Source organism: Myxocyprinus asiaticus, chromosome 30 (assembly GCF_019703515.2).
Source record: "Myxocyprinus asiaticus isolate MX2 ecotype Aquarium Trade chromosome 30, UBuf_Myxa_2, whole genome shotgun sequence".
In the NCBI taxonomy this organism is placed as follows: domain Eukaryota; kingdom Metazoa; phylum Chordata; class Actinopteri; order Cypriniformes; family Catostomidae; genus Myxocyprinus; species Myxocyprinus asiaticus.
This window is the reverse complement of record NC_059373.1, coordinates 22090412-22105710: the sequence shown is the minus strand read 5'-3', so window position 1 is coordinate 22105710 and position 15299 is coordinate 22090412. Positions and strand designations below refer to the sequence as shown.

General features: G+C 37.3%; 1 protein-coding gene across 1 annotated transcript in view; it reads right to left on the bottom strand.

The window, feature by feature from the left end:
- Window positions 1-3071: 3071 nt before the first annotated feature.
- The window catches only part of adgrb2 (adhesion G protein-coupled receptor B2), a 445556-nt gene continuing 433328 nt past the window's right edge, over window positions 3072-15299 (bottom strand). The window contains exons 33-34 of the mRNA XM_051664567.1: window positions 11080-11133; window positions 3072-6816 (exon numbers count right to left, since the gene is read on the bottom strand). Coding sequence (XP_051520527.1) covers window positions 6640-6816; window positions 11080-11133 — 231 coding nt within the window. The 3' untranslated portion in view covers window positions 3072-6639. The remainder of the gene's footprint in view (window positions 6817-11079; window positions 11134-15299) is intronic.

The following is a 15299-nucleotide window of genomic DNA, read 5'->3' as shown; positions in this document are numbered from 1 at the left end:
CTCCTCTGCTGGTGTCGTGGCTGCTTATATGCCGCTCTCCCCATGCTCACTGGAATTAGAAACAGGTGTTAAACATAATCTAGCTCAAGTGCAAGTTCCCTTACCGCTTTCTCTCTCTCCGGACAGATGCTTGACCATGCCCCCGCTGCCACACGCACACTGAGAAAAATTGCTGCCAGCGAAATGTACAAGGTGACAACAGTTACAGATGTGAATGCACCCTCTACTTCACACTGATATGCACCTAGGTAAGGATACGTCAATTTAATTTTTGCTGGGAGGGGGATGTCCCATTTTCCACAAGCAACAATCTGGTCACCCTATCAAACAGCCATGTGTCATATGTTGTTGTAAAGTCCTCAAAGAGTACAATACAACCAGCCAATTTGTTTTACTCACAGACAAAAATATAGTGAGTAATAGCTAAGTATATGTGTTGCTCGTCTGCTGCGTTTTCGCTTATAACTTCATGAAAAATAAATAGAACCTAATATAGCACATATCATTATTTAGAAGAGGTGATTATCTTTAAAATGAGCCCACACACAAAGTAATTGGATGCATAGATCATTAGATAACCCAAGAAGCACAATGTGCATAGTGCACACAGCATCTGGCTCTCTGACATCTTGCTGTCTGGCAACAAACACGTTAGCTTTCCTGGATCAGATTATGTTATTGGAAATGCTGTAGCGTCATGGAATGCTAAACCAATCGGATTGGGTTCAGATCACTCCAGTCAATGGTGATAATTCTTCATATTTGGAGTCATGTGACCATTCCCTCTAATTGCATATGGCCACCGGGAGATGGTGGCAAGTAGATGAAACTCACTTCAGTGAAATCTCATTACTAAAATCATGTCTGCATGCTATGCAAACCTTTATTCATTGTTGAGTTTGCATGTGTAATTAGTTCTTATGTACAATTATTATGTTTTATTTGTTTGGAGAGGCTAATGGACACTTGGAGACGTTTTTGGAAAAAGTAAACTTTTGATTGCTCAGTTACAGATGACATGATTGGGAACAAAACAAAAACATATATATATATATATATATATATATATATATATATATATATATATATATATATATATATATATTATTATTTTATTTTTATTTTTATGTAATGACAAAAACTTGAATTAACCTTTTTCTTATTTTTATGATTTTACATTACATAAAAAAAATATATATATATATATATATTATTTTTTTTTTTATGTAATGTAAAATCATAAAAATAAGAAAAATGTTAATTCAAGTTTTTGTGATTTTTCAGCCTTTTCTTAGGCTGAGATTCTCAGAATTTATCATAATCTATATCATTAAAACATTTGAAAAGTTGTTACCAAACACCTGACCCTCTTTTTTGTTGTTGTTGTTGTTATTAATTCAGGGGTGTCAAACTCAGTTCCTGGAGGGCCGCAGCCCTGCAGAGTTTAGTTCCAGCCCTGCTACAAAATGCCTCCTTTTAATCTTCAAGCACTCCTGAAGACCTTGATTAGCTGCTTCAGGTGTGTTTAATTAGGGTTGGAGCTAAACTCTGCTGGACTGTGGCCCTCCAGGAACCGAGTTTGACACCCCATAAGCTTTTAATTTTGGGTATGCCACTGAAACACCCTCAGAGCTTAAATGGTTAAAGAGAAATGTATGGATCCAAAAGAGTGTACATAGTACAGTTTGGATCCTCTGATGAGTACACACACATTCCTGCTTACATAATATCAAAAACTAGTTTCCTGTCAACAGCATGTGAGCATATTAGTATGGATCTGTTTTTGTCTTGCTTTGGAGGTTAGGTTCAAGTTGGTGCTCCTTGTGTTGGATAAAGTATGTACCATTCCCTGAGGCCGAGCAGTCCTGAATGCACATTCAGTCCTGAATGCACATTCAAAGCCACTGCATTAGATCACTCAGTGGCATAGGACATTGGATTGATAGCACAGAGGCTTGAAGAGGCTGCCCATTGGACAGTAAGCCAATTACATTTACAATGAGGCAAATGGCCAAAACACTCCTCAGCAGAGAAATGATGCAGAAGCTCTTGCAGTTGAACTGTACAGATGAGGGGATCAAGCCTGCAATCTTTTTGGTTTCTAAGGGGCCTTGGAATATTTGCATTTGTGGAAAATGCAACATACAATTATTCTCATCTTCTGGAAACAATCAGAGACAAATATGGTTTGACGACATGAATCAAAATGGTCTGATGAGCGCTTATCAAGAGACAGTCTATTTGAAATGGACGGCTGGCTAATTGACATTGTTCTGGAACAGTGATTATTTGGCTAAATCAAGGCCAACCCAAGAGAGAGTTATTATTTAGACTCGCCAAGGATAGCTTTTTTCTCCATTCTTTTCCATTTCAGTCTACTAACTTGATTGCAAATCAGATAAATTCAAAATATAAGAATATCATCAGCTTAATTCAATACCACCCACCATTATGTTTACAATCTCCCTTCAGAATTACTTATTTTTGAAACCAGAATGAGTGCCTAATAATAATGAATAATGAGACAAGACTTTTACAGTTTCCCGAACACTAGATCACCCCGATGGCCAATATGACGGTCATGAGAGACTTAGACTAGAAACATACATTACGCAGGTATGCTTACTCAACCCACTGCCAACGCACAATGAACATTATAGTTGTTGCTGGTTGAATATGCTTAAGATGTTCAATTATCACTTGGGGGCGTTAAAGTTACCTTCAAAATTGGATTTGTTATTATTAAGGTAAGTTGCTATGAATATATATTGACTTTAGCTTACTTGCTCAGCATTATTCCCTTCAAACTGACTTTCTGCCATGACAATACTTGGCATGAAAGAGAAAACACCAATGTTAACTATACTGCCCCTTGTGGCAATGCTGAGAATGCAATGCATGCCTACCTGTTATGTATTGTGGTGTAACACATTTCAGTAACAATGTAACAACACACAAATATTACCTTGCCTATCTAGAAGCATTTGCATTGATATATTTGCGTAGTGTATGTTTCTGCCTTTATTCCACCCACACTGCAAGGAGGAAAGACTACAAAATTGTTCATCAGTTTGAAAATTTATTTTCATATAAAAGGACACTCTATGAAAACAGTAGAGGACTACTTTTTACAGTCTTACGTATAAAAAAACTTAAATGGTGCAAGGAGGATTCTCTGTGATAGCCATCTTCTTTAGCCAATGGGATTGTATGAGATGGTAGGGGGAGGAGCCAAAGTTTCAAACATGACAAGTTATGAAAAAAGAAAGAAAAATCCTGTAGATCAGGAAGTCCAAGGAAACATTAAATCTTCAATACATGTCTCATAAATGTTGTCACTGTAAGGCCATTCTCCAGTTTTTGTATTTTTTGTATTTTTGTATTTTTTTTATTTTAAGAGTAATACATAAATCTGTTCAAAAACATAGTTTGTTTTCGGTGTAATGTTCTAGCTACAATAAGTTTGGGATCTGTAAATGTATATTACAAACCCAACACTTGTAAACAGAGAAAAAAAGTGAAATGACAAAACTATAAACGGTCAACAACTGCAACAGACAAAATAGCAACAAAAACAAAAACAGGCACTGTGAACAAAGCAGGGTATGCTTTCAGCTGCATTGTTGAGGAGAGAACGGCTTGTAGAGTTGAAATGGACGACTTACCTGATGGTTTGTCAAACTGATCTTTTAAAACAAGGCTAAAACTGCTAAGGTGTTTCTACGAAAATAGAGGAGAATGACCACACTCCCTTTCAGTTAAAATCTAAATCCCAAACACGCAAACGCCCCATTCACACTGACAGCAACTAGTGGCTGTACTACTGGTTACTACTGTGTTCCTGTCGCTGGATGCCCTAATGTTATTGATGGACTGCACAACTGGCCATAGCTTTTGAAAATCAGTTAACACAAATGGGACGTATTGCTGGACATTCTAATTTGTCAAGGAATCGCTCATTTTCCAACTAAAAAATATATGTCCTCCAGGGGAAAGTGTTTATATATAAATTGCAGCATAATACATCATTTCATGAACAAGAATCATTAATGATTATCAATGTATAAATCAAACTCGCTCATAATGTCAACAATTTTGGAATGTTTTTTAAATCATACAGAACAATGAAATCACTCAAAGTAACATCAGCTTGTCCTCTCTCTTGCCTTATTTTGACTACAGTATCTCAAAGGAGATGTACCATTTGAGCTCCAATGTCTTCACATCAACTATCTTTGAAAATTAAGGACTTCTGTCACACTGTTGCTATGAATATGGCTTTATTATTAAACCACACATACTGTATTCCCAAAAATGATGGCACTGTTCAGTCTTTATTGAATCATGTTCGAGAAAGGAGAGGAGAAACTAGTTTTAATTGCCGTAGTGGTTTAGGGTGCTTTCACACTAGCACTTTTGGTGTGCACCTGAGTTCGAATGATGTAAAAGTTCGGTTCGTTTGGGTGGTGTGAACGCTGTTTTCCGAAATTGGGTGCGTACCCGCAAACAACACCCGAGTCCACTTAAGAAGGTGGTCTGGGGTTTGGTTCATGTGAACTCCGGTGCGGTTCGCTGCTAATATGAGTGCAATCATACCAAATTGTGAACCCTTACTGATGATATATAATTCACGTCTTTGCAGGCTTCCGATCGCAATTATTATGGTTTAATGAATTTCTCATACCAGCTTTTGTCCAAATAAATCACCTTCAGAGCAGCTCACATTCTTCACTCTTGCAACATATCAGCAGGCTCACAGCAGACAAACGCTAATATTCTTCACATCATTGCACATTCAATGCATCTGTGGCAGATAAACATAATTGTCATTTTGTGCATGTAAAGTTTTGGTGGTAAATCCAAAGAGATGAATACTTCAATAACACAGTGAAGCTAATGTCTTTTTGAGTTGTTGCCTAGTTACAGTAGTAAACAGCTGCCGCTTGTACTTGCGCTGATGACATAATCGGACCGTGGTTCAGACCCAAAAACTATGATGTGAACAGAGACCAGAGGGGGCAGGGGGAGGAAACAAACTCGGGTTCGGTCCAAGCAATCGAACCAAGTGTGAAAGCACCCTTAGAGATATTTCATTGGGAGAGGGAGTCCATGTTCTGCATTAGTGCAGATTAATTCCAAAGGTTGAAATGGCATGCTCTTGTCTTGCCATCTGTGCCTATATGATGTGCTGACTTCAGGGATCTGTGAGCAGATGAAATTTGCGCCAAGTAAGAAAATGTCAGGACAAATTGTTATTCCCCCAAGATAATTACTACACCTCTCTCTCTCCTGTTCTCTCTCTCACACACTTTCACCCTCTGAGTCTCCATGTGGTGTTACATCAGCCAACACAACTAATGAACTGGTTATAATGCATTCACCCTCAAGTTGTTTTAAACCTGCCTGAATTTCTTTCTTCTGTGGGACACAAAAGGAGATGTTAGGCAGTATGTTAGACTCAGTCAAAATTCAGGTCCATTGCATCTTGTTTTTTTTTTTTTTTTTTCATACAATGAAAGTTAATTTTGACTGATGCTGTGATTTTGATAAGGAAGTAAGCCATATAGTTTGGAACAACATCACGGGTGAGTAAATTATGACAGAATATAAATTTTTTGGGTGAACTATACTTTAAAAATATACAGTTCTCAACTGTAAAATGTAATTCTCTGATGTAAGATCCAGACAGTGTAAACTCTAACTGGGTAAGCATGTTCTGGAATACCATAGCTTTTTCATAACTGGAGAAAAAATAACAGTGTTATTCATTTGGTTGGTTTCTGTAATACTGAAGGCTTTGTGTTCACATGCACATGAATGTGTGCAGCAAATTTAATTTGCATGTATAGCACAATATTTTTCATCCAACATTTTGGAGAACCTAAATAAAACAAAATCCTGCAGCAATGAGGGATTTTGAAACATGATACCTGCATTTAGGTGATTTGTTTTTCTTTTCTATCCAAACCTTTTGCTTTAGGAAAAAAAAAAAAAAAAAAAAAATACAAATAAATTCAAACAAAGCATGAAGAAAGATTCAACAAAGAATATAGAAAAACACAAAGCTAAAAGAAGGATGTGAGTACAGTACGCCTGATCTAGGGAAAAAAGGTAGTGGATGGCACATATTAATGAACACTTTCAAACCTACCCCTCCTTTTCACTGAAAAATGAATAAAAAAGAAAAGCGGAACTTGAATCATCCAAGTAATTAGAAGACAGAAAGGAGGGGTTAAACAGTGTGCGAATCATCTTTTTTTCTTCTTTATATATATATATATATATATATATATATATATATATATATATATATATATAAAGGGGTGCACAAATATTATTTGTTAAATTCCCAAATCATCAAACAGGAGAAAGAGAATCCTTTCTGGAGTAAAATCAAGACATTTCAGAAACAGTTTGTTAAAAATGTGTACCATACTCTCCAAGCCTCAATCTTTCATTTAAAGTCTCTGTGTGAAAATATAGAATAGAGCACTGTTATTTTCTGATCGTCTGATCTTCTCTCACACCTGTAAACAAGTACAGAATCCTCTAGAACACATTTTGCTGAAGATCACTGACTGTGTGAGTTTGTAAGAGCATTTAGTTGTCTCTTTAGTTTGCAGTGGACGTGTGTTCTCTTCACACTTCAGTCTGGAAGTCTCCTTCGGATGTGTCAGGTGTGTTGATGGACGATGTGTCCCAGGGTTTACTGCATAACTCCAGTCTGTCCTTATGTTCATTGGAGCCACACGTCTGCTCAGGGGTCATGGTCTTAAAGCTATCCCAGGATCGTTGGTCATCTGTGGTGGACTTGTCCTGAACATGTACATACACAAAAGAGGAAAGAGAGAGACCATTAAAACCTGCTTATGAATCTGATTCTCTCTAATCTAAAGCATTCCCTTACAAAAATGTATCATGGTTAGCATAACGTCTGCCAAATTACTATAGCATCCCACAGTAGGCACAGTATAACACAAATAAAACCATTTGTGTTAACGTGAAACTTATGCAAGTACAGCCAGAGTTTGACCCAGCTTGGGTCATTTTCAGATTTCACCAACTGTCTCTTTCCCTGTTGCTTCTTTACTTTCCCATAAAAATAAAATTTATACATAGCCTATGCATAGGGCTGTCAATCGCTTTAAATTTGTTATCAAATTCAATACATGATATGCCGATATTTGCAGAAAAAGGCCCCTAAATAAAGCAAATTCAGTATATAATAATCAAAGTAATTATAAACACATCATTACATTCATTCTGTAATAAATATGATGATACAGATAACTCAAATGCATTACAATAATGTGGAAGACGGGTAAACCATTGACTGGCCAATACAAAAAGTGGCTTTAAAAGTCAATAATTTGTTTGGTTTATTTCCATATCATTGAACATAAGCCTGTCACTGGCCTAATATCGATCCCATTAGTAAAGTAAACCCGGTAACGCTTTAGATTACAGCCCGCAATTTACAGTGTAAGTACGCCGAATTTGCAGTGTACCTTTTTTGTATTAATAGTGTAACTACACAGTATGTACTTGTAGGAACAAGGTAACAAAATGCAAAGTTTGGGGAATAAAGGGGTAACAACCTGGAAAATTACAAATAATTTATACTGTAAGTATTTTACAACTAAGGGGTAACTATTCTAATATTACGTGGTATATGACCTTATACTATTCTAAACAACAATCTTACTTTGAGAGCAATTAAGCAAGAACATACACAGTGTAACTTTTTGTAATAATAGTGTACCTACACATATAGGCTACTGTAGGTATTTTTTTTAACTATGGGGTACATACTCTATTATTACAGGATACATGAGTTGTTGTTTTTTTTCTTCACTACTGTCATCTGATGAAGTTTTGGTTCCTTGCCATTGTCACCTTTAGCTTGCTCATTGGGGGCTTAAATGACTATTAATATATAAAAAAAAATTGTATTGACACTATCGGACGAGAACACAAAACTTGAATTGAATTGAGCTGAATAATTACATTACCGTCTTGAGCTGCTTTATAGCTGAAATTGAAGTATTTTTCATAATTGATGCATTTTGAAACATTACTGTTATTTTTCTGTATATTACTGTGAAGCTGCTTTGAAACAATCTGTAGCCTATAGTATAAAGCGCTATATAAATAAATGTGATTTGAGTTGACTTAACTTGACATGATGGAGATATTACATAGTATATGACCTACTATGCTAAACAACAATCGTTTGGGAGCAATTTAGAAAGAACATACACTGCATACCTTTTTTTGTAATAATACGTATTATACATATAGGACTAGGTATTTTTTTTATTTTTTTTTTTAACTACGGGGTACATATTCTATTAATACAGGATGGATGATGGAGTTTTTTTTCTATATAATTTTATTTAGAAATTTAAATCAAGGCAACTTACCTGATGAAAGTGTGTTAAATACACCAAATAACTTGTTCTGCTATTCTGTTTGAATGGCATTGCAGTCCATCAAGGTGCAATGCAGTGGAAAACAAGCTTACCTCTTTTCAGCTATTCCCAGGAAATAAAATACAAATATAACATGATACAACACAACAATTGCATCTTACTGCATATATACAGTAGCCTATAATTGATATGTTGTTTTGATAGCAAAGTGCATCTGACTTAGTTTGGTCTTCCATGTTTCAAGGCAAGTAAAACTAAATTAATTAATTAATTAAATTACTATATACCCCCTTGTTTCACGTAGTTACAGAGTAAGTACAACATCTGCAGGCTGTAATTTAAAGTGGTGCTTGTTACCCCCTTGTTTCACGTAGTTACAGAGTAAGTACAACATCTGCGGGCTGTAATTTAAAGTGGTGCTTGTTACCCCCTTGTTTCACGTAGTTACAGAGTAAGTACAACATATGCGGGCTGCAATTTAAAGTGGTGCTTGTTACCCCTTTGTTTCACGTAGTTACAGAGTAAGTACAACATCTGCGGGCTGTAATTTAAAGTGGTGCTTGTTACCCCCTTGTTTCACATAGTTACAGAGTAAGTACAACATCTGCGGGCTGTAATTTAAAGTGGTGCTTGTTACCCCCTTGTTTCACATAGTTACAGAGTAAGTACAACATCTGCGGGCTGCAATTTAAAGTGGTACTTGTTACCCCTTTGTTCCCCAAACTTTGCATATTGTTCCCTTATACCTACACGTAAGTAATTTATAGGTACACTATTATTACATAAAGGTACGCTGTAAATTCGGTGTACTTACGCTGTAAATTGCGGGCTGTAATCTAAAGCGTTACCGTAAACCCCATATGAATTTAATGTGGTTTTTAGTACTTATAATGACTTGACTTAGTTGTAATTACGATATGTTGTCTGAAACTATCATTGCCATGGTACATTTTTAACCTGCCAGGAACATCATAAAGGCTGAAAAACATTTTATTTCATCTGAGAAATAACAAATGAAAATTTGCTTTGTCATTGGTCATTTTCACCTTAAACTGGTACCTGAATGAACATGTTACCAAAGAAGCATAAAGACTAAATGGCATTAAAGTCTTGTTACATTACAAGTGGTCTATACAACATATAGAGCAACTCTCTCTTCTGCATTGAGGGTAGTCTGTGCTTCGTTTTATGCCTAAAATTTCCAGGTGTTCTTTCTTTCAGATGGCCAAAAGTTTTTGTGTTTGGCCTAAAACACATATATCTATTCCACTGAGAGTAAAGATGTATCCTACAGCTATATGGCACCTTAATGGTAAGTAAATTGCATTATACAGTAGGGGCAGATTAATCTAATCACAGAGACTGAGCCAATTTGAGGTTGGGATTGTAAGAAAATAAAAATGAGATGCAGGGTACTTGAAGGGACTGTGCTGAGACACGAGGCTTGAAGAATTCATCCCTGCATTTCACTCCTCTCGAATCTATTCCCACCTGCCATGAAAATTAGATGTATGAACCTGCATATCTCGAACCGTTTGAGACGATCAATTACAGGGTTGCTGTCAGCTCCCCCTCAGCTCGAATGCCTGCTGACTGCTTAGGTGACAGATTGGGAAGATTGGAAAACACCACTTAAATGACTTGTTTGATCTGTGACTGACAATACGTTTTCCTGCTTCCCGGCTTAAAGGGACAGTTGACCCAAAAATGAAAATTGTATCATCATTAACATACTCTGATGTCCTTGCTTTCATGTGTGGAAAATAAAAGGAGTTGTTTAAAACAGAATGTCTATTAACATACATTAAATGTAAATGGTGTCCAGGCGCAGGGGCTGCTCCAAAAAGGTAAAAAAAAAAAAAAAAGAAAAAACATAAAGGCAACATAAATGTAATGCATATGACTGGTGCACTATATTCCAAGTCTTCTGAAGATGTACAATAGCTTTATGTCAGGAACAGACTGAAATTTAAGTCACTGAAAATCTTGCTTGTGAGTGGTGATACAAGAGCAGCTTGGACATTTTACTGTAAATAAATCCTTTTTAGCTTCATGGAAGTGAAAAAGTAATACAAGTTTCAAAAGACACCAGAATTTTTATTTTTGGGTGAACTTTTCCTTTGAAATTGAACTGCTGGATACATACATATATGCACACTCTCACACAACATATACTGTACACACTAAACTCAAACGTGTATATCATTTTCAAGCAAAGAGCAATATGTTAAGTCCAGTTTGTCCCACATGTTATTTTATGTTTCCTCTTTGGCTTTCATTCACAGCCTCTGGTTTAGCTTGTAGGTTAATGTAATTAAGTTTCCATCCACAAGGGGGCTACAGCAACCTGATTATAATTCACCCAACATAACAGGCTGACACTTGGCAAAACGGATACAAAAAGCATAATCTGGCAGCCAATTTGCATGCTAAACACTGAGGAAGGAACATTTCGTCAAGCCGAAGTGTTGTTAATGCCGAAGAGAAGCCCAACTTTATTCCTAAGAGAATGCTAACGCGATTGTGCTGCTTTTGCGTATTTCCTTTCCCCTCTATACATCTTCCTCCCTTTCGCTCTGCTTCCAACAACCCTCCTTCACTTCCTCACGCTCTCTCCATATCTCCTTGTCAGGCCTTTTCTACTTACACTCGAAGAATTCTTTTCACCTCCGGCAGACGAAATGCTCCATCGCTTTTCCCTCTGTTGCAATAAAAATGAGGGTGGAAGGAGAAAAAATAAAGAGAGAGGGAGAGAAACAGATAGAAAGCAGAGAGAGAGAGAGAGAGAGAGAGAGAGAGAGAGACATGCAGAGAGCACAGAGAGAGACAGAGAAAGGGGGGGGGGGGGGGAATCACAGTCACTGACATGTCTTAGGGCAAAGCAATGTTTGAATTTTTTTGTTACCTTGATGGAGGAGAGTGTAGATTCAATTTTGGAGGCTTACGCACTCCGTTTCCTAATCTTTCATTTGTGCAAAAAAAGAGACAAGCTAAACAACTACAGCACTACTATGCTCAGTATGACAGTAGAGGTGACTGCTCATTTCAGCATGTATGAATCACATTAGACATGTCTGTATTGATACACTATAGCATAGGAAGAAGCAACTACAGAAATGGAGAGGAAGTATTTGATGTGGTTTTGGATGCAACAAAGGACATGGAGACAAAAGCTCTGCTGCAAAAACTAGAGAGCTGCCTTCTTGTCTTCTGCCTACATAGGCAGCTGCCTTACAAGGCAGCATCCTAACCTCTGTTGAATAGGCCAGCTAAGACTAGCCAAAATTTCTACAATGGTATGTGCTGGTTAATGCTTGTTTGGTGCTGGTCTTACTGGTGGACCATCATATTAATGCTATTCGCCAGCAATTCGATGTTGAGTGGAGATATCAGCATTCCAGCCTCCCATGCTGTTGACCAGCATCCAATACACAACATACTCTGGTCTTTTCAATAGAGACTGAAATGGGACGCTTTGCAAAGGCAACAGCTCCTCACGTGAAGCGCACAGGAGACTTAACTCACAATTTAGTGCATAAGTGCCCGCCCACATTTTTAGCTGTTTTGGTTCCTGAAATGTTTTTCTTATTCATTTTTCCCCCATAGGGATTTCATAAAATTCTTCATAGAAGAGTTCATAGCCATGAACCAAACCAACCAGCTCTAATGTGAATCTTTACAGATGAACGAGGTGAACATTGCAAGCTTTGATTTGAAGCAAGTATTTGAAAATCGGGCAAAAAGTCTGTGTACTTAACGTCTTTCATAAAATAATAAACTACAATCCCAAGAAGGATTGCGAATGACGTAATATAATTAAAAACAATGGAAATATACAAAACTATTGATTTTAAGTTGCAGATTATACATTTTGAAACAATATATTTTAAGTTTAATGCAAAATTTTCAGATGTATATACATAAGTTCTTTGTGAGTTAAGGGAGAAAAAAATATATATATATTTCCTTAAGGACTTCAATAGAGTTTGACATTAGAATGTTGCTTTAGACATACAATAAGCAAATTCACTGCTTACACTAATATTGGGTAAAGTAGTCAATGTTGAACTATTTATTTATTTATTTATTCACACAGCTCATAGCAGTGCATTCTAGAATTGCCTTCACTTTGAAAGCTGCCTTATATTTTGCCCAAAACTAGGTACTTTAGAAGGCAGCAAAATGTTAACCCTATGTTTTAGAACAGCCTTCACATTAGGAGCCCACCAACAGTATGATGCCTTAAATGCTGTCTTTGATAGGCAGCTCACTATGTTTGCAAAAGAGCAATTCTGTCTCCACAAATCCCCTAGAAATACTTGGATATGAATTCTCATAGATGCATTTTAACAGAAGATTTTCTTCAGCTTTTCACTCCCTCACCCTCCCTTTCCTCTTCCCTTTCTCTCAGTTTAGAAAAATAGTGATAGGTACAAATGACATCAGCGAGAACACATATGGCCTGTGTGTCTGCATTACTGTAGAGTGCTCTGACGAGGTATGTGAAAATGAAAGTGCTGTTATTCGAATCACTCCTTTCATTTTCCTGATCCTGTCCTGCATCTCATTTAGTCATCCCTGTCTCTTCTTTACTCTAACTTTGTTTTTTTTGTTTTTTGTTGTTGTTTTGTTTTTTTGTTTTTTTTCATTCTGTAGTCTTCTCTCTGCCCACCAGAGTCTGTTTATTACCCTAGAAAATTCTCTGCAGTCTTTCTATAGCAGGGGGCTTTTTCAGGCCAAAGACCCCATAGTGGAGACAGCTACAGACCAGGGACTTACTGGTACTTATTGTATAAAATTGAATGTTGCATTTTAAGCTTGGCTTATAATACCATGCATATAGTACCAAATTAATGTATTTTCATATTGTTGTATATGCAAATCCATTAAAATTATAATTTTTCATGTAAAGAGTAATATACTTGTACATTACATTTTAATTTACTTGTGGGATTGACAGTGAAGCATTTAGCTGAACTTTAGCTTCTATAATGTACTTTTGTTAAATGCATATTTTAATTTTTTCAACAAATAAAGTTTTAAGGTTGAACAGTAATTGGCATACCCCCTGCAGTACCGCCACGGACCCCCTAAGGATCAAGGTTCCCCTTGTTCTATGGAGTTAACAACTGTGTCTGTTCTCTGTACAAGCTGCTATAACTTTTAAGGCACTCTTCTAACAGCAAACTTGTAATTGGGAGTGTGTAGAGAACAAGGGGGGCACAGCAACACGGTTGAGACCACAACTTATAGCCCGTGTCCATCACACAAATGAGAAACAACTGAAGCACAGGACAGAGATGAAGTCGGCTACAGCACAATGAGGCAAAGGAGAGATGCTGCAGGAGCAGAGTCTACAGCAGCAGCACAATGGCGGAGAACAGGTTTAGGTACCGTGGGAGTTCTGTATTGATCTAGAGGTTACTATGGAGACTATAGGGTGAAAAGTATGAAGACACACTGTCTATAGGCTCAGACACACCATTCTCTGGGGTGAGTTTTTTCTGTACCTTTTTTCTTTTTTCCGACCTTGGGTCTGCTGACTGCCTGGCTACTGTCAAACTATGACAGAAAACATGCAGTTTCAAACCAAGGAAAGACAAAAACATCCAGGAGTGCATTATGACAAAAAAATAAGGCAACAATACACAAAATAATAAACATAAAAATTGAGAACAAAAAGACAAAAAAGAGACTGAATATAATGGATAGACAAATACATTGCAGGTATGCAACACAAAACAGCAAACTGGAAAGAACAGCAGGGCCTCTGTTAGAGATGAGTGTCTTTATACAGTATATTGCAGGACAATAAGGAGATATCAGTGAGCTTTGGGGTCCCCAAACAAAATGCAGTACAGTAAAAGGCCAGAACTGTAGCATAATGAAAATATTAGACCTTTTATTTAAGCAGCATCTGCACTTGAAGAGGAGTCGGGGGAGTGCTGTAAAACAGGGTGAGTTGTAACACCATCAGTTTAACTGATTGAAAATTAGAGCATGCCCATCACACTTTTGAGATGACAGTATAAGTCATCAGCATCTGTGTAATAATCTACAGGGTTTGCAGGACAACAAATAAATAATAATAAATTCAAATAAATAAATCAATTTTGGTTTATAATTTGAGTTGCAATACTGTTAATACTGTATATGTTAAATGACAGAACCAATATTATTTGAATCAGCATGTTATCTTGTTTAGTTCACTTAAAAAAAGAAAGAAAATGCTGTCATCATTAACTCACCCCTGTGTTGTTCCAAACCTGCATGACTTTCTTCTGTGTGTGGGACACAAGAGGAAATGTTGAGTTCCCTATCTGTCACTCACTTGACATTGTGTCGATGTAGTGACACTAGGGGTCACACTTGGGAGCCCCAAACACCTCTGATTTTGAAAAAAGGCCAATAGGAATTGGCGAGTGGAATTTGCAAGGATCTGGCTCGCAACCACTCATTTCTCTTCGGAGCCGAGCGGTTGTGTTCAGCGAGCTGAATTACTCTGCTGATCCATTCACCTCGAAAAGCTGTTGAATTTACGATGCATTACAGTGGCTTCTCCCCCTCTTGCACTGGTGAAGTGCAGAGAATGCCCCTGGGCGTTTCAGCAGCTAAAAGAGTATATTCTTCCTACTGAAAGAGTATATTTTCCCTTCTAAAAGAGTGGCATTAACGGAGACGTCTTTTTAAAGATGCCTCTCCGTTTGTGTGTATTTCCTGGTTGTGGTCGTTACCTCTCCACTTCAGATGGCCACGATCGCGGTCTTACGCGCTTGGGCTCTGCCCACGCGGAGACAGTGTTCATGGTCGGGTCATGTTCTCACTGTGAGAGCGTGACCATGGCAACGTTGCGGTCGCGGTTTTTCC